The 20618-nt window shown below is 39.8% G+C and overlaps 1 protein-coding gene across 1 annotated transcript; it reads left to right on the top strand.

Moving 5' to 3' along the window:
• Window positions 1-4170: 4170 nt before the first annotated feature.
• Window positions 4171-19730, top strand: scyl1 (SCY1-like, kinase-like 1). Its single transcript, XM_041797327.1, has 18 exons — window positions 4171-4352; window positions 7776-7916; window positions 8620-8742; window positions 8844-9070; window positions 10614-10704; window positions 11067-11222; window positions 11840-11998; window positions 12179-12286; window positions 13245-13358; window positions 13462-13617; window positions 13718-13906; window positions 14477-14552; window positions 14727-14924; window positions 15194-15342; window positions 16394-16483; window positions 16889-17206; window positions 17320-17398; window positions 19466-19730. Exons 1-18 carry the CDS (start codon window positions 4245-4247, stop codon window positions 19588-19590), a joined length of 2607 nt encoding a protein of 868 aa, XP_041653261.1. The 5' UTR covers window positions 4171-4244; the 3' UTR covers window positions 19591-19730.
• The last annotated feature ends 888 nt before the right edge of the window (window positions 19731-20618 follow it).

The following is a 20618-nucleotide window of genomic DNA, read 5'->3' on the forward strand; positions in this document are numbered from 1 at the left end:
ATGATTGGGCCACCTTCCAGAATATTTATTAAATGTTTTAAGGACATTATGCTTGCTTTAAATCAAAACTCATTCACAAAAACAATTTTTGCTAAATTTAATGAACTTATTTCTGTATCATCTACAAAAATATGGTGTAACATGTCTGATAAGATCTTATTGAAGTTGAATTATGTACTTTTTTATCACAGTGAGGATCTGTATTTGTATTTATGATGGAGAATAATACATTTGATGGACAAACATTTTTGACTTGCTGTAGTTAATCACATCATAGAAAGTATTTTTGTAAAAGATGTCGATTTTTTTGTTGTTGATTGAATAAAGGCCCAGGTATGAGCAGAAACCTATGAATTTTGTTTTTCATGTGAGGTTATATCAGCGTACTTCTTTTTTACTTATTTCCTACATTTATAGTGATAAGGAACTGTGTAGAACCATACACAGTGGGTTATATTGTGGATTTGATATGCACTCACATATTTCTATCTTGTTTAGTCTTGTGTGTGTGAGCCTCTCAATGTGCTCAAGATGTTTTAGGTTTTTAGGCTATTAGGAGGGCAGAGGCAGATGAATACAAGTGGGTACCGAGTAGAATTCTGTGACAAGGTAATAAGTGCCTTTGCTTACATTTTCTAATCATGGGGGCTGTGCATAACGAGTCAGAGTTCTGCAGGAATGTGCTGTGGGATCTCATGTAGCAGAGGTGACAAATCATCCATCAAATTACACTACAATAATATAGTTACCACATTTAAAATCACTATTCAGTTTGTTTTCAAATAATACCTCCAGTACATACAATAGCCCTAAAATCTTTGTTACTCACTGTATTCATAATTACTCTTAAGAAAAAAGAGAAAATGTGGTGCACTAAGACTAATCAGGTGTTTCATCTTGGCAGATGAAAACCTATCTATATGCTCATCACAGTACAGAGGTGCATCATACTTGGATGCCTGAAAATAAAGGGGGATGGGCAAGTTAATTTTTTTTTAGGGGGACAGGTGATGATGCTGAAGTCTCAACTAAGGGTTGGCTACCTGGAAAAAAACAAGCAAACATAATTCAGCAAACTGCTGATTAACAAGCTTACACATCTATAGTGAAGATAAAGATGGCAAAACAATCGGGTAAGTCTAGATTAGCTATTAAATCAATATCAACCCATATGTTTGAGGACGAATAACAGGGTTGTTACTTTTACAAAAAAAGAAAAAAAAGGTATTTAAGCAGAGCTTAGAGATCAGCTGAACAAGAACAAGCCCAGTGGAGTCTGATTTCAAGACATGGGTTGTTGCACAAGTCTGCAGGAACCCCAAGTGAGGCTGCTCATACTACTCAAAATACAAGTCCCAAAGAGACCTGAAAAGAAAATATTTCCAAACCCTTACAGAATTAATACAATTAAAATAATATAGCATCATTAATGGGGGAAACTTGCTCATAGTTGCACAGTGCATGCAAATGCACACCTTCAATGGCAAAAATCCACATATTTTAAATTCAAGCGCATGCTAAATGGAGTAAAGGTGCACTCTTTTTATTTGCATACCTAGAAGTGCACAATAAGCGCATAATTTCTTGGGCAGTCTTTCAAATATATATGCAGACACCTTTAAGTGAATAATCCCTCATTTGCAACTGCAAACTCTTTAGTGCCCACCTCAAGAGTAGACTTTAGACACAGTGATTACAAATGATTTAAAGAGTGCACATTGAAATCTCTGAAGTGCATTCTCCACCAACCAGTCAGTTTTATTTGTATAGCACCAATTTATAACCAACTTATTTCTTAACACATTGTAAAGAGGGCATCTTTAGACTCTTGTACTTATTGTGCTATCTAAATATTATCTGTATCATATCTGTATGAGCAGATATTAGCTTTAAAAAGTTCAGTATTGTCAGTATGAATGACATTTTCTGCTGATATGCACACCCAAGCATGTCAGCAGACTGCATGAATGAGTTTGTAGTGTTTTAATCACAACAGACCTACTTCAGCAGATCTTTTTCTTGTATTATCCTCATTTCTGTAACTTTTAAGTGTTTTCGAAGGACTGACGTTTTAGGTCTAAACTTTAGCTAGTCTAATTGTTTTGGACTTGAGAGGAATGTGTTGTTGTGTGTGTTATTTCAAGTTCTTTCTCAGGGAACCAACCTGCTGTTAGTTTGAAATTACACACTATTTAAAAAGGCCTCTTTTGATTTACTCTGCAGAGCTAAGGAGAAAAAGAAATGGACTGTTGCTCTGTGGTCCAGAGTCCTATTTTGAGATGAAAGTAAATTGTGCTTTTAATTTGGAAATGGAGGTCCCAGAGTGTGGAGGAAGATCAGAAAGGCACAGCATCCAAGGTGCTTGAAGTTTCCATAATCAGCGATGGTTTGGGGTGCCATGTCATCTTCTGTTTGTCCACTGTGCTTTATCAAGTCTAGAGTCAATGCTCGCAGTTGTCTACTGGGAGATTTTAGAGCACTTAATGCTTCCATTTGCTGAGAAAAAAATTACAAGTGGCTCAGAATAAAGCAGCTCAGTGTGCCCTACAATGCTCATATAGAACCACTGTAACAGACATGCATGACAGACTTGGTTGGCTAACTGTGAGACAAATATTCACTTATGTTTTGTTACAATTTCTCAGGAGTATAATTGTGACACAATCTCCAACGTTATTATATAAAAGACTATCTTCTCAGTTTGCTCAACATCATTACCAAACAAGAAGTGCAACTAAAAGAAGGTTCATACTACTGATAGTGATAACAGGTATTATACAAAGAACAGTCCTGTACAGAGCCATGGCGGGCTGGAATTCATTGTCAGTGTATATTATTCAAGAAAATAACAAAGAGAGGTTTAAATTTTTTGTTAAACAGTACCTCATAATATTTAATCAACAGTAATGAATTTCATTGAGTAAACGAGCACTTCAGAATGTTGGCATGGCATGAAATGTATTTTCACCTCTTTGTTCCTTGTAATTATTGTGTGTAAACACAGAATAATTGAGACATAACTGTGATAGGACATCCAGTTATGTGATTATTACAATGTGGCAAATCTATGTATGTGCATGCATGTAATATCTGATGGTAGAAAGACATTAAGCTTGATGAGTTTAAAACGTGATTATGACTGGTTCTGCATCATGTTTGTTGAATGTATGGCCATTTTGTTTCTCTTTTGTTTGTATGTTTTTTCATACTTTGAGATGAGCTGATTTTTTTAGTTTTTTAGTTTTTCACCATGTTTGTTTGTTTATTAATGTTGTTTTGTATGTTGATGTGTATGACCTTATGTGTGTTGGACCCCAGGAAGAATAGCCAGTGCTTTTGCAAGTGCTAATGGGGATCCTTATAAAGAAAGAAAGAAAGCTTTATGGGGATACTGATTTCCTTTTCCAGCAGGATTTGGCACCTGCCAACAGTGAAGCCCAAACTACCAGAAATTGAATCTCTGACCATAGTGTTACTGTGTTTGATTGACCAACATTGACCTGAAACCCACAGAGAACCTCTGGGGAAATGTCAAGAGGAAGAAGAGACACCAGACTCAATGGCACCCCAGCAGTGCCACGGACTGATTGGCTCCACTTCACATAGAAGCACTAATTTGTGCAAAAGGAGCTTCTGAGATCGTGGAATTTTGGGAGCTGTAAGCTGTAATCATAATGATTAAAACAAAATAAAAAGTCTTGAAATATTTCAATTTGTTCCAGATTAATGTAGAATTTGTGGATGTTTCATGTCTTTAATTAAATCACATGGGCACAAAATACTTTTTCATGATGTTCTTTTTATAGATACACCTGTGTTTCAGTATTGGTAGGTACTAAATGAGTTTGGAAATAGCACATTGGATAGACTACTGGCAAAAATCCAATTTTGTGCATCCCTATTGCTCAATAAAATCAATCAGAATGCTTATAAGTCATGTTGGTGATCATTACAAGCTTTGATATTGACTTTATCCACATGAGGGACACTTCCTTTGTTAATTCAATCGAAATTTCTAATAAAAGAAGGTATTACACATGATTATAAGGTGTTACTTTCTCACAATTCAGAGAATTAAATAGAGGGAAAAACCTTGGTGGTATATATTGCGGAACCAATGTGCAGAGGCAAAGTTTACACCGGATCATTTACCATCTGGGCCATTTGCTAACCAGCCTCACCTAGAAGTCTGCTTAGTTTCATTGTGGTTGCGTGTGTTTGATGAGTTGTGGAGGAAAGAGGAGATGTGGTCCTTTTTTGCCAGGGATCCTGTCAAAGACTTTGCATATGAAATTCTTCCGGACACCCAGGAGAAATCCGGAATATGGACCCTACACCGGGGAAAGCGGAAGGTAAGAGAGGGAGACCGTTGGTTCTGTTAGCTTCGCTACGGAGGCCCGTCACTTAGCCGGTTAGCTAGCGTTTGGTACCTCTGCCTGTCCAGACGATGTACAGCTTCTTTAAACGTCATTACATGCCAGACGAGTTAGTATTTGTATTATCTTCACTTCTGGTCTGATGTCAGTGCTGGTTAGTTTGTGTCTGCTTGCTGCTTGTTATCGTAAGTTCGCGCTAGCGGTGCACCCTAGGCTTTGTTTACTCCAGGGCAGACACGTATTTCTCGCCACGTCACCCTGTTTTATCCCAGTTAACGACTGTAATTGGACCTGTTTCACGCTAATGTTTTGTGACGAGGACAAAGAAATTGCCCTTAGCTTTTGAGGGCCCCATAAATAATAAAAAAAAAACAAATTTACTATCGATGAGCAGGTCAGTCTGGACTGTTAGCATCTTCTCTGAAAGGCCAAGTGATGATAAGCACCAGCTTCCTGTTTTCCTCAAGTTTACTGTAGTTTCTTTAAAAAATGCTGTTAATTAGGCTGTCAGAGTTTTTATTCCTTCGATACCTTTCAATATCTTGTATTTAAAACCGACACATTCTACGTTATTTTAGCGGAACGAAGATCAAAAAGCTACATATATGTCTTTAAACAAGTGCGTATAGGAGGAATGAACATTAATACTCACAATCCTGCCAGCGTTGTCAACATATTTTTGCATTACAGGACTTTGCTCGCAATTTTTAATTGAAATGAAGAAATTATCAAGTATTAGATTTAGGGATGCACAATATTATCGTCATGACATCAATAGTGGCTCAAAAAGCTAATATCTGAATTGTCAGATATGAACAATTCTGCCAGTGTGCACAGCCAATGTATGCACCGCACATATCGGCAGTAAATATATGATATATCAGCTTTAGATATAGGAAGAATACAACTTAACCATCAGGTATAAGCGGTTGTCAAAGTTGCCAAACACTCATTGGGCCTATTGTGAGCCCTGAACATTTTCAACGAAGCCCCAAATGTAAATCACTGCTAGACAGTCTACTTCCTCAGCTCTGTTTTCACTGGAGACACTTCTTTTTTGTAACAATACATATATCAGTAACAGCTAAAATGAGTTTGGAAATACCTGCATATCAGATATCACAAGAAATCCCATCATATCAAAGTTTAAAAGGCTACTATCATGACAAATGTGTGGTGAAATGACAAGTCTACATAACAGGGTGGAAAATAAGCATCTGTTCATTACCAGCCAAATGCAGGTATTTTTTAGCAGTTTCTGGTGTTTTATTCAGCCTATCGGTAACAAGAGCTGGAAAATAAAAGTAACATAACAGACTGATTTTGTAACCATAAGCAGCATAAATCAAGTCCTGGTTTTCTGGTTGTTTTTACTGACTTTATGATCAGAACTGAGTTGACATAGCCACTGTGTTCCTGTTTAAGAGCTGCTGTCAAATGTTTAACTACTGTCAGCTGGGATAAGTTGACTCAGTATCGTATAAGTAGCGCTTAGGGTTGGGTATCCTTTGGGTTTTTTCTGATACCAGTGATGAATAGTGCTAAATAGATATTGTTTAAATGGTGCTTGTACCTAAACAGTGCTTGATTTGATGCTTTTTAAAGAAAACAGTTGTGTTTAAAGGCAGCAGGAGAATAGAAGCTGTCTTGTAAGCGTTAATGATTTAGAGAAATATCTTAAAGAGGCCAGTAGAACATGAGATAAGAAAAGGGAAGGTGTGCAACTTCTTTATGAAAGAGGCGCAAATAAAATTCATATGCTGACGATGGTGTTGCAACAGGGGCCAATGCTAATGTCAATGCATCAGTGAATGTGACTTTGTCCTTGGTAGGAAAACTCGAGCGGAGCAGAGTAAAGCCATTACTCCAGACAGCAAAACAATTAAAACACTTTCAAGCTCTGCTGAAATAAAATGAGCGGCGAGGTACCATAATGAAGCACCGACATCTGTGTTGTATTTTGGTCCTGCATCAGATGTTTTGGTACTGGTGCTGTGTCAATACCAGGCTTTGATACTCATTTGTAGTAAGGCTGCATTGGTCTAGCTACTTAAGGTCTTAAAACCGATGTTTCGCTCGTCCAAGACAGTTACACTGGAATTCTGGTGTAAAACTGCAGGAGTCATGGACAGATTATTTAATAACCGCAAGTAGGGCTGGGCGATTATGGCAAAAATCTAAATCATGATAGAATTTTTTACTTTGATTGCAATTGATGAATGATTATCCAAACCCTGACTTGATTTGTACTGTAAATATTTGGATAGTTTTAAAACAAATAACTGAGAAGAACATGCAATGTTTTAAGAATTTATTCTCATGTTTGAACCAGTTGAAATCAAAACACACATCAATTGAAATTGAAATGTTCTTTTGAGAAATGCTGGATTTGCTCAGAAAGAAACATAGAAAAATAAACAACTTGTATTTCTTGCTAACAGAATTAATTATTTTTATACTGTTGTTTAAAAAGTAGATTTATAACTTGGCTACTTGCACAATCGGCTCTGTGTTTGAGTTTTAGCGGACTGGATTGGACAGTGTCACGTGACGACTTCTTCTTCTTTTGGACTTCATGCCTTCCAACACCTAGCTTCCTATCGTGTGGCTACACATCCAGTTGTGTGTTTTTAGGGGGGCTGTGTGCTAGTAGAGAGAAAATTACAAGGGAAAATAATTTAAATAATTTACAAAGCAGATTTATATCAGTTAGAGACTCTTAAATGTTGGTTTTGATTATTTTCCGATTAATTGCCCAGCACTAACAGCAAGTATGACACTCAACATACAGTAACATTTTGCATGAATTTCCAGTGCCCCTGTGTGTCATGCAGCAAACATTTGCATGGCTAAGTACTGGACAAACTGGTGGAAAACATGGTTTGAAACGAGCAACAACACACACACTCTCCAGGAAAACCTTAATGATTGTGATAACTCTTAATATGAGCTCATAACAACAAACCTAGCATCTTGCCTCTCAGTTGAGGCTTAATTTCAGTTAAATCTGATTTTTTATGACCTGGAGACTCAAACCAGCCTCAATAACATGAACAAGACAGAGTGCATGTCAGTATTTTCTTCAATAGTTGGTACATTTCCCTTAGTTGAATAGCCTATTACTTGAATACTGTAATTCTTGCTTTTCATACGATACCTCATCTCATTATGATGTTTGGTGAAATAAAGTGGCAGGTAAAAAAAGGTCAGCGACTGGTAGATTTTTTTAACCCACCAGCCAAAGTGGCAGGTAGAAGAAAAAAAAAAATTTCCAACCCTGCTTTATTGTATGATAATTCCTATGTGATTTGTTTGCAAAGCATACTTGTTGAACACATAGTTTGCATACTAACTTTCACTTATGCCAGCGATTGATTTCTCCCTTATCTGTTGTCCCAGACCAATGGCGAGCCAGTTTCGGTGTTTGTGTACGAGGTAGCACAGGGGACAGAGCAGCAGACCCAACTGGCCAAAGCTGCCTTCAAGCGCATGAAGACCCTCCGGCACCCAAACATCCTGGCTTACGTCGATGGTTTGGAGGTAAGCTCTTCCGTGTAAATGATTTTGCACCGATTATTGGTGCTGCCCTGTTTTGTCATTTTTAGAAATGATTTCACTCTGCATGTGTGTTGATTTTTTGTAGATGTCATTAATCTTATTTTGTCATGTAATCCCCATATTCCTAGTTTCTCATCTCTATCATATGCTTTTCTCTACATGTTTACTGTCAGATAGAGGTGAGTGTGAATATGCCTCTATAGTCCTTTAAACTGATGTAGAAAAGTAGCAATAGGTAGTAAAAATATGATACAAGCATATCTGGGGCTGGTGGACAGTTATGCTATACTGTAACTCCTTCTGCACTTTGTGTAATTTGTGGTTGATGACAGTTAGGGAGACTGTGTGCTCTCATTGTTGTCTCACATGTCTATGTAGGTTGGCTGCATAAGTAAGTACAGACTGTGCTGCTCCACTCTCTTTAGTGTGGAAGACAATAGATAATGTTTTAGTTTTGACATTCAACAAACAACAGTGTTCAGTGGATAATGAGCAGTGGAGAATAAGAATATATAATCAGTAATATTTTAGCATAGATTTTTAGTCTTACTTGGATAATGAGGTTACCTTTTTATTCGGCCAGTATGTTGGATTTTGTTTCTGCTGTCAAGGTGCTGCCAAAATAAATAGATAAAAACCTGCCTCTGTCCAAACATGTTAATTTATATTTGCCTGTTTTCCACAGACAGAGAAGAGCCTGTACCTGGTTACTGAGCAGGTGACACCCCTTTCAGTCTACCTAAAGGCCCAGGCAGACAAAGGTGGAGCTGGGGAACTGGAAGTTTCCTGGGGACTACATCAGATAGTGGTAAGAAAAAAAAAGAGAGCGATGTTAAACTGTCAGAGGAGTTGTAACTTTTGCTCCAGTCCTGTGTTTAAGTTTTCTCCATCTCTGCCTTCCTCTTACAGAAAGCTTTAAGCTTTTTGGTCAACGACTGCCACCTGCTACACAACAACTTGGGCGTTTGGTCTGTTTTTGTGGATCGAGCTGGTGAATGGAAGCTTGGGGGCCTTGACCATGTTGTTCCTGAACAAGGTGACCCGAGCGGGGTCTCACTCCCCACTCCAAAGGCTGTATATCCAGACATGGAGAAGTATGACCCACCCGAGACGTCCAATAGCGGTGGAGAAAAATGGTAAGAGAGGAGCGCAGAAAAGCACAAACTTGTGATTTACTTCAGAAAGTAAAGTTTCCTTGTATTCAAGATTCATCTCATACAAAGTGAAAAATTTAGAGACTTTTTGTTTTAATCTTGATGATTATGGGTTACAGCTCACAAAACTCAAAAATCCACCATCTCAAAATATTCGAATATTGTGGAAAGGTCCAATTTGCAAAGGTTTCCAGAGCCTTCATTCTCACACTAAGGTTCAGCACACACACCTACAGTCACAGGGAAGACTGCTGACTTGACAGATGTTCAGAGGACAATCATTGACACCCTTCACAAGGAGGGTAAGCCACAGAAGTTAACTGCTGAAAGGGTAGACTTTTCTCAGAGTTCTGTATCAAAAAGTGTGGTAAGAAAAGGTGCACAAGCAGCAGGAGTGAGCGCAGCCTTCAGAGCATTGTCAAACAGCAGATTATGGAACTTAAAGGGGATTCACGAGGAGTTGACCGAGGCTGGAGTCAGTATATCAAGAGCCACCGCTAAATCCCTGTCCAGGAGATGGGTTACAAGTGTCGTGCTCCTAGTGTCGAGCCAACCCTGAACCACAGATATCGTAAGCTTTTCATCTGGGTCAAGAAGAAAAAAGCTAGACTGTTGGGGCTTGAAGTTTCCACAGTCAGTGATAGTTTGGGGTGTCATGTCATCTACTGGTGTTGATCCATCTTGTTTTCTGAAGTCCAAAGCCAGTGTAGCCATTTACCAGAAAATTTTAGAGCACTTCATGCTTCCATCTGCTGACAAGCTTTTGGAGTTGTTAGTTCCTCTTCCCAGCAGGACTTGGCACCTGTCCACACTGCCAAAAGTACCAAAAGCTGGTTGAATTACCATGATATTTTTGTGCTTGATTGGTCAGCAAACTCGCCGGACCTGAACCCTAGAGAACACCTCCATGCTGCTCCGCATTGATGCAGTAATTCATGCAAAAGGAGCCTGAACCAAGTATTGAGTACATTTAAATGAACATACTTTTCAGAAGGCCAGCATTTCTGTATTTGAAAATCCCCTTTTTTTTGTCTTAAATTTTACTTTTTGAGATACTGAATTTTGGGTTTTCATTAGCTTAAAGCCATAGTCTTCAAAATTTAAAGAAATCATGCCATTTCACTTTTTGAATTGAAGTATTGAAATAAATTAACTTCTCGGCAATATTCTAATTTATTGAGAAGCACCTATAAGTACTATAGTGCAGCCATTTGGTATCTGAATGCCCAAAGCACACTGTTGACATAGAATGTGCTATTTTTCCACTGGTTGACATAAACATCATCAACCCCCTGGTGAACTTTCCTGAATATTTTCTGCTGCTTTTACACGTCACTTCACCAAGACTTCATGCAGTTGTTTTATTTGTGGACTGGTACGCAAAGATCAGGTTAAAGTGGGGGATAAAAAAGATGCAGGCTACTTTGAAAATGTCAGGATTTTTTAGGATGTATTAACCTTTTTCCAGGATCATTATGGATTTGGTTGACATGAAATATTAAGCTGTTTGCTTGTTTGGCTGCAGGGCAGGGGAGGTGTGGCGACTGGGCTGTCTCATCTGGGAGGTGTTCAATGGGCCACTACCTCGCACATCCTCCCTGCGTTCACTTGGAAAGGTATGATATCCCACAATCTCTTTGTGTTATAACTTTGCTCCCTTTACATTTTAATTATAAATATATGTTTTTGTGTTTTTATGTTTCCAATGAACGTGATGAAGGTCAGATAAATATGTAGTATTTTCATGATACACTTAAAATCGTGTTGGTACTTATATACATTTCTATGAAGTTCTTTTTTTGCATGAAAGGACAGATATTTGGCCTTTTTAGTGATTATAAATTGTAATATTTCACTTGAAAAACAAGTACAATTGCTTAACCGTGTACCATATTTTTACCAAAAAAATGTCTGTATATTGATTCAGTGTTTGTTGACAGACGTGTGCTCCATCAGTTGTGCCCTCCTTGTTTCACAGATCCCCAAGGCCCTGGTGCCTCATTACTGTGAGCTAGTGGGAGCTAATCCTCGTGCTCGACCCAACCCGGCCCGCTTTCTCCAGAACTCTAGAGCCCCAGGAGGATTCCTCAGCAACAGCTTTGTGGAGAGCAACCTTTTCCTGGAGGAGATACAGGTCTGAAGATTTACAGAGACAGACCTACTGTGTACAGTGGTGTTTATTTTAGGGCTCCGAATACACATCTGCAGTAATGTCACATCTGTATGTAATGAAAGCGCTTTTTTGGATCGTATGGAACAATAATTAATGACACCATTACAGCTAGCACTAACGTTTGTTTTTAAAAAGACCGTGCCATCTCTGTTATGGGTGGGAATTGAATTCCATTTTCTGCTGCTCTGACCAAAAATACAGATTATCCAAACGCAGTTTTCCTTGATTCAGCTGAACAGTTGCCTCTTGCTGATTTGCTGGTCTCCCTAAGATTGTACCTGCAGAGTGACTGTCAAGGGTCATTATATTATTTCTTAACAATATAACAGTAGTGGTAGCTCTTTGGTTTATCAAGAATTTTCAGTGGTTGTTTGCAGAGGATGTATAATGGTTTTAGAACGGTCCAGCCTGGGATCAGCTTGTGTAAAATAAACGAGAAAAGAATTATTTAATGCAAGAAGAGCTTCAAGGAAGCCACTAGCTGAGGAATGTAGGCAGCGGATAGGCTGTTAGTAAACCTGTGATGTACATGGGATTACATGGGTAAATAAAAGTGTTGTTAAACTATTCCTCCCCAGATAAAGGATCCTGCAGAGAAGCAGCAGTTTTTTCAGGATCTCAGTGAAAATCTGGACTCTTTCCCTGAAGACTTTTGTAAACACAAGGTCCTGCCTCAGCTGCTCACAGCATTCGAGTTTGGCAACGCAGGCGCTGTAGTCCTCACACCACTTTTCAAGGTGACTCTTCATGGTTTACTTTTACATCCTACTGAATATCTCACAGTACCACAGCCTCTTCAGACGGAGAGTCTCTGACAGTCTAGAAAGTTAAACATTTTACTTGAGAAAAAGTTAAAAAAAGACCTGGTTGTACTGCTTTAAGTATCTTTGTGCATGCATCTCTTTGCTGTCTGTCAGGTTGGAAAGTTCCTGTCTGCAGAGGAGTACCAACAGAAGATCATCCCTGTCATTGTGAAGATGTTTTCCTCCACTGACAGAGCAATGAGGATACGATTGTTGCAACAGGTACTGATGCTGTGCCATCTAGCCACTAAGAATCCCTCTTTTATGTCTAATTTCCACGTACATCAGTCGTTCCTCTCTAGTCAGTCAGAGCCGTTCCACTGCCCACGCTCCAGTCTGGCTCCAGTGCACCCCTGAAGTCCCACTCCACTTTGCTTCTTTAGAGATGGGTAGCAGGTCTATATTTGGCACCAGCCCGCTGCCAAACTGCATCAATCAACGTAGATCAGTATCCGGTCAACTTCAAAATACAACACAATGCACAGACTCCCGGTTGTAAATCATCACTATATCAACATCATGTCTCATCCAGCAGTACCCCTTTGACAAGGAAAAGTTAACTTTGGAGGTGGAAAATTTTGCACAAAACCACAGATCCTTTGTGGCAAACATTTCCCTCTAATTTCATAATGTACTCACTCATGGTAGAAGCAATAAAATCATGGAATCAGATTCAAATGAATGGCCAGTCTACCCCAAAATGGCTAAATAATCCACTGTAAACTCACTATTCCTCTGCAGACTCGCAGATGCATGATCTCTGCCCTCATGTCTTGAGCTGCTCAGGGTTGTGCTGCATTGAACTGCACTTTAGATGTGCTTCATGCCTGCCTTTGGTCTTAGCAAAAACCATGGTGCTGCAGAGCACAGCTCAGTGGGTTTATGTAGAAATTACAGGATAGCCCCCTTTGTTTAGTTTCCTGTTATTTTGGTTAATTTAGGAAATTGGCTTTAAAAACAGAAAAAATCGTATATATTAGAAAAACCAAGAAGTTACAGTTTTCCAAAAAAAAAATGCATTTTTAGTCATCTAAAAAGCCTTTGTATGTTTACAGAAGCTCAAAGGCACAGAAAAACCTCAGTTTTCAAAATACCTGCATACATTGGCTGAAGTCTAAGTCTCTCTTCTAGCTGACTACAGACTGTTTGCTCTGACAGTGTTTTGTCTTTTCTTTCTCAGATGGAGCAGTTCATTCAATATCTGAACGAAGCAGCTGTCAATTCCCAGATTTTTCCTCATGTAGTTCACGGCTTCACTGACACAAACCCTGCCATCAGAGAACAGACTGTTAAGGTAATGTTCACCCTTAATCACACACAACATTCAGGAGTTCTTATTTCATATTACTTGTTTACTGGCTGCTCTAACCTTCACTTGTCTTCCTCTCACCCTCCAGTCTATGTTACTGCTGGCACCCAAGTTAAATGAGACCAACTTAAACCAGGAATTGATGCGCCACTTTGCCCGACTGCAGGCCAGAGACGAGCAAGGCCCAATCCGATGTAACACCACGGTCTGCCTCGGCAAGATCGCCTCCTACCTCAACGCTGGGGTAACCTTATCAATGTCTCTTAATTGAAAGCCAAAATTACTTGAGTTAAACATCAGCAAAGAGTCAGTTTGTATGAATTCGGTGATGCATCTTTTCACAGACTCGTCAGCGTGTTCTGATTTCTGCCTTCTCACGAGCCACGAAGGATCCTTTTCCAGCCTCACGCTCTGCAGGGGTGCTGGGCTTTGCTGCCACACACAACTACTACAGCATAACGGAGATCGCAGCCCGCATCCTGCCTACACTTTGTGCCATTACTGTCGACCCGGACAAGAGCGTCAGGGACCAGGTACACATGACAGAGATTTTTGAATACATGGAGAACAATTTGTTTCTGCCTGATGAGAAAGTTATGAGAGGCTGTAATTAGCTCATTTTTAGCCCAACCCTCATTAGGTTATAATTGTGCATTTAAAGAAAACAAGAACTTTCAAGTAAATAAACCACATGGCGCTGGTTTGAAAACACTCCTTGGTAAGGACAATAAGTGACAGAGCAGAGAGACTAGGTGGTCAGTCTGTATCACCACAATCACTGCAGGCTGAGTGCTCAGCTACCCTGTTATATCAGGATTTGCAAACTCCATACAGCAAAAATAGATGGTACTAAAAGAAATGGCACAGAAACTGCAAGGTGTGGACTTTTCTGAATGAAAAGGAAATTAAGATTAAGATGATGATATTGAAATTAGTTAGAAGCCAGACAAAAAAATGTAGGTCTTGACTTTGATTTTGAAAATATTAACATTAGGTGCTGCCCTCATGTCTCAGCTCAGTGGGGCTTGATTGAATCTCATGGCTGATTAAAGACTAACCCTGCTTTCTCCTTATGATATGCTCTATCTCTTTCAATCTGCCAGGCATTCAAAGCCATTAAGAGTTTTCTTTCCAAGCTGGAGACCGTGTCAGAAGACCCTGCTAAGCTGGCTGAAATAGGTGCGTAATACACTGTGCTAAGATGTTAAGTCCTTTAATTGCATATCTTAATCCACAGTAAAACTAAACAAATGAGTTTCTATACATCGCTCTGTTTGTGTGGTAAAAGGAAAAGTTGCCACTAATAGAAATAGAGTATATTTACATTTCTGTCCTCTCTTCTCTGTCCAATAGAAAAGGATGTGGCTTCATGTGCCCAGCCAGCGGGTGCCTCTTCCTCATGGGCCGGCTGGGCTGTGACCGGCATGTCTTCTTTAACTTCAAAGCTGATTCGCAATGCTCCAGGGACGGAGGGGAGTGCAGCAGCTGAGGGTGGCGAGGCCACAAGCACTATCAGCCCAACCAGTGACGCTAAAGAAGGACCTGCAGCTGGTAGGTTCTGACATCTCTTAGATTGTTTTACGCTCCATGGTCTTCTTTATTTTATACAGTCTTGGCATATTGGGCACCTGTATTACCCACAAAGTTCCATCCCTATTGAATGTTTGATCTTGAGGTGTTAATTGCTTAATAAGAACATGTGTAGTAATTCTCACTAAGCCATTTGAATCCTTTTCATTGTGTGTATGAATGTGGAGGAATTTTCCTGCAAGAATTCCTGAATACTTATCCTGAAACATTTTTTTTTCTTTTCAACACAGGTTCTGAAGAAAAAACTCCACAAGCCTCTACAGCTCACCATGCTGCCTCTAGTCGTGCCAACCAATCACAGACCCTTGAAGTTAAAGACAATGATGAAGAGACACCAGGGGACCGCTGGGATGATGAGGAGGACTGGGGAAGTTTAGAGGTAAGGTTTTTAGGCTGTTCCCCCAAAGGCAGTGCTTTAAGTGGGCTGGTACGCCTTGGTACCACTTGGCGTACTAGAACTTTTATCCTGTGTACAGGGACCTTTCACCAGTTGTCAACCTCTAGGCCCAGTCTGAGGTCCTGAGCGTTGCGAAACAGGACTTCAATGAGGATATCTCTGTACTTTGATCCATTCAGCTTCCCTCAACCCTGACCAGTCTCCCAGTCCCTACTACTGAGAAACACCCCCACAGCATGATGCTGCCACCACCATGCTTCACTGTTAGGATGGTATTGTGCAGGTGATGAGCAGCGCCTGGTTTCCTCCAGATAAAACGTTTCGAAATGAGGCCAGACAATTCTATCATAGTTTCATCAGACCAGAGAATCTTGTTCCTCACAGTCTGAGAGTCAATAAGGTGTTTTTTTTCTTTTGCAAGAGGCTTCCATCTAGCCATTCTGCTATAAAGCCCAGGTCAGTGGAGGGCTGCAGTGATGTTTGTCCTTCTGGAACTTTGTCCCATCTCCACACAAAATCTCAGGAGCTCAGTCAGAGTGACCATTGTGTTCTTGGTCACCTCCCTTACTAAGGCCCTTCTCCTCTGATTGCTCAGTTTGGCTTGACCACCAGCTTTTGGGAGAGGCCTAGTTTTGCCAAACTTCTTGAAAGAAGAATTATGGAGGCCACTGCGCTCTTGGGAAGCTTCAGTGCAGCAGAACTTTTTCGTAGCTTTGCCCAGATCTGTACCTTTCAACAATCCTGTCTCTGAGCTCTGCAGGTAGTTCCTTTGACCTCATGGCTTGGCTTTTGCTCTGATATGCATTGTCAGCTGTGGGTTCTTCTGCAGAGAGGTGTGCCTTTCCAAATCATGTCCAATAAATTTGATTTACCACTCAAGGTGTAGAAACATCTCAGCAAAGACTGAGAGAAATGGGAGGAACCTAAGCCAAATTTCAAGTGTTTTGGGAAATTGAAAATGATTGTATCATATTTGTCATTTAAATAACTGTTTTATTTGGGTCTAATGAATTGCTAACTCTTTTTCATACAGGAACCAGAAAAAGCGCTGACTGAGCCTGATGACTGGAATTCTGATTGGTCAGAAATGACATCAACCAAAAAGAAGGCCAGTGACAAAGGCGTAAGAATACTTTAATTTGCATTTATTCCCTACTAATTTAAGGGCCAGCGCTGCTTCCATGATGCTACTAACACCACAGTAAATAGTGAGTTGTACTGATAAAAATGTTGGTTTTATCATTAGAAAAAGTACTATTTTACTATAATAAAGTCTCTTTTACAAAATTGTAGTTTATTCCAAGACTCATGGACAGCATTGAGCAGTAGAAAATATGTTTTTGACAATTTTTAAATGTTTCTAATCACAGGAAAAATAGAGCAGTTGTCAAATTTTACAGTGTTACAATTTTCATCTGTCTTTATCAGTGTAGATAAATTGATTCATTAATGGGGAACAGGAGATCAACGACTTTTGATTGAACTTCAGTTGGTCCTCATATGAATCCCTCACTTCTCTGTTATCTAGATTGGTCGGACATCCTCCATGGCTGTAAAAAAGCAGAGCTCTGATTGGAGCAGCTCAGGCTGGGACGCTGATGACAGCTGGTCCAACGAGAAGGAAGGGCAGGGTCAGAGCTCGGCGGGCGAGGAGGGTTGGGGTAATGACTGGGGGGAGGAGGACACGGACACGACCTTGACGAGTACGGCACTCTCTTTACCTGAAGGGGTGCGGTTGGCCAGCGATTACAACTGGGACAGCAGCAGCGGAGCTAAAGGGGCCGGACAGAATGATCTTTTTGCCAGCGTGTCCCAGAGGAGCTCAGCCAGCACGGCTGCCACTACGGTGAGTAACCAAAGAGTGGCAGGTGAGGAGACGAGAGACAGGTTTGACTAGATCTGAAATATAAAGTATAGAAAACAAACATGATAATGTATGTGCTGTCTTCCTCTTGTAAGGCTGGAGATGGCTGGGGTGCAGAGGCAACAGGAGATTGGGGGAATGAGGAGAGCTGGGAGTCAGTGGATGGGAACCAGGGTAAGTCTTTAATCCAGACCCTTTAACATAAATATGAAACTTTAATGGCCACAAAGAGCTGCGATCAGATGTTGCACATATTTGGAAATTAATCTGTAGGTGTATACATGTGTCTGTAAGACTAGAATGTCATATATTTTAAATATCACTAAAATTTACTCTATAAGCGCACTTACATCAGGCCTAGTTGCCGAAGGCCTAAGCGTGGTCATCTTTTACATCTGCATACATATGTAGCAGGGGCTGATCTTTGATTTTAGACGAAAGAGAGAGAGAGGACCAAGGATCATCATACATAATGAAAATGTTAAGATAGTAGGTTCATACAAATAAAGTACATATTTGGATTGTAGACATAAATGTGAACCAAACACCAAGGCTATTGTCAAGAGTGATAAATAGAGAGGTGATCTTTACAGAATCTGAATTCATTCTCAGTCAGATCTGTTATCTTTTGTCGTTTTTATTAGTCTTTTATTGAACCTTCTTTGTTTTTCTTAAATCTGCTGGTCACAGCGCTCTCAGTGAAGGACAGAAATGTTCTGAGTAGTATTTTTTAAATCTGGTCGAAGGTCATTGGTGTGAAACAAAGGTTTGAATTCATTTTATAACCAACAGATCCTCCGTAAGGCTGGGTGTAATGCCTTTTTTTCTGGGCTCTCATTTATAAACATTGCACAAACAGGGTCTGAAGTTGGTCTGTGCCACTTCCCATGCAAAGTATGTGATAAATATGACAAAAATCAGACCTGATAGGAAAATGTGCATACCTGTAAGCAAAATCTGATCCATGCATGTGAATGTTTTGGAGGCAGTTTTTTTTTCAATTGTATTAATTTGTAGTATGAAACAAGCATGACTTTACATCTGACTCTTAACCCTTAGAGTGCCACAGGCACACCCCTTTGTAAATTGCTTGGTAACTTTTGAACTGTAGGTCTTAGGCCCTAGCTTGTTTTTTTTTCCTATGGAAGCTCTCCACTGCACCTTTTTAATGATGTTCTCCATGCATTGGTAGCTCTAACAGAGCCTTTTCTAGTGGGCCCAGAATTTGGCTGACTTCTCTGAGGGCGGCATATTGTACAAACAACAAGTGACAAGTTTATAAGAATGTTAATAACTTTTGGACCATAAGCCATAGGCACTCTTTTGTCATCTGAAAGCTGAGCTTTTTGTTGTTTGTTTGCTACCCTTGATGTCTCCATAGCCCTAAAGGACGCAGTTCTAGTGAGCCCAGAACTTTGGTGACTTTTTGAGGTCTTTATAGATTAAATCCACATTGTGAGATCCAATAATATGCGTCTTCTCAATCCATTTTCAATCATTTACTTTGGCTTACTGCCATGGGCATCGCCATATTGTTTACTCGCAATGCATTGTGGGAGCTGCTGCTGACCAGTGGCAAGCTGTTCTGTCTCTACGGCTTTGAGGAATGGCATACATAAATCTAACTTCAAAAAAGCACATGGACTTTTTTATATATTTGTAGATAATTTGAAAACCGTTAGTCACAGAGTGTTTGTTTTTTCACTGTTTTGTCCCCAAGAGACTGGAGAACAAGTCTGTGCAAAGAAAAGGCTTAAACTATTGTGTACTATGTTACCAATAAAAGTCTTTGAGTCTCAAATTCTGATGTGTTTTTTTCTATTGTCTTTAGAGCCCTGTAACTTTTTTAAAATTTAAGCGACGTGAGCTCTAAGGGTTAATATTTGCTGACTGCCTAAATTTTCAGTAAACACTCAACCTCTACATAGAACCAATGTGAACCCCTTGCTGTCTTTCTTTAAAATGATTATACCGATTAAACATCATGTCCACGTTGGATTCCTTTGCTTGTGTCCATGCCAAAGCTCAGCACTTCAGCTGTGCCAAGAAAGTGTATGTGAGAGCACGTTATGGAGCACTCACGTGCCAAACAAACTGGAATTTAGGGGTTAAGCTATGCTTGGGCATGGTACAGATTGCCAAGAAAGTGCACCCAGAGGAGCAAATATATTTGATAAATGACCTCAGAGTATCTAACTGTATGATTACGCCTCAAACTGACTATTTTCTATTGCCCAACAGGTCTCAGTAAGGCTGAGCTGTCCAAGAAGAAACGTGAGGAGAGGAGGAAAGAGCTGGAAGCAAAACGGGCAGAGCGCAAAGCCGCGAAAGGTCCGCTCAAACTGGGTGCACGCAAGCTGGACTGATTAGGGACACAAATAAAGACTTATGAGCGGAAATGAAGTTGGGAAGGGTTTGGATTAGAGCGATCCTGGACCCAGCGGATTTAACAGAGGCTTGACATTCCACGGAGAACGAGGTGGTAGCAGATGACGAAATACTGTGAACAGAGTTGGTTGTGGTGTGAGAACTGTGACAAATACGTGGAAAAGCAACAATCCAGTGCTTTAGAAATGCAATGGTGTGGATGTCAGAGCTGAAACAAGAGACATGAAGCATCACAGAGCAGCACTCCTTGCATCAGAAGCCAGAAAACCCCATTTTTAAAAAATACTCATTAGTCTGTAGTTGTAAAGTAAATGTAAATACTTGGAGCATCGTGTCTTTAAATGACATCAGATGAGGATTTTTTTTTTTTTTTTTAAGAAAAATGAGAATTATATATATCAAGTTAACAATCAAACATATATTATTATACTGAATGTTAAACAAACAGTGAACATCGAAATTCAGCTGTCTTTAAAGTTTGAGAATCAGCCCACGCATGCAGTTGTGTATTTGTGTTCTTACCAAAAAGGTTTTATGGAAAAAAATTAGTTGACTTTGCGCACGCAACACTGTATTTCTCTTGACTGAGCTGACACATTCGTTTGGCAGTGTTACATGCTCTGCAGACACTCAACTATTCAAACTGAGGCTTTTTTAAGGGAAAATCGATGTGTTTACATGTCTGGTCCTTTTTATCCTATGCTGGAAAGTGTTGTGGTGGAGGTTTTTATGATTTTGATTTTGAATTTTAAATCTTTGGAAGGATCCACCATACATTATTTTATTTCTCGATCTCCTGGAGAAATCAGTTCCACCCATCAGTCTTTTTAACATTGGCCAGAGTAAGAGAGGCTGTCATTGTATTTGGGTTTTATGTGCCTTTAAATAAGGGAAGATCCAAGAGCTCATTAGTATTTAATACAGTTTTAAACCTGGACCTAAACTGTCTCCAAAGCCAAATTTGTGTCCTGTTTTGATGTTTTATAGCTGGGTTTGGTGTCAACCA

This window comes from Cheilinus undulatus, linkage group 10 (assembly GCF_018320785.1).
Source record: "Cheilinus undulatus linkage group 10, ASM1832078v1, whole genome shotgun sequence".
Taxonomy (NCBI): Eukaryota; Metazoa; Chordata; class Actinopteri; order Labriformes; family Labridae; genus Cheilinus; species Cheilinus undulatus.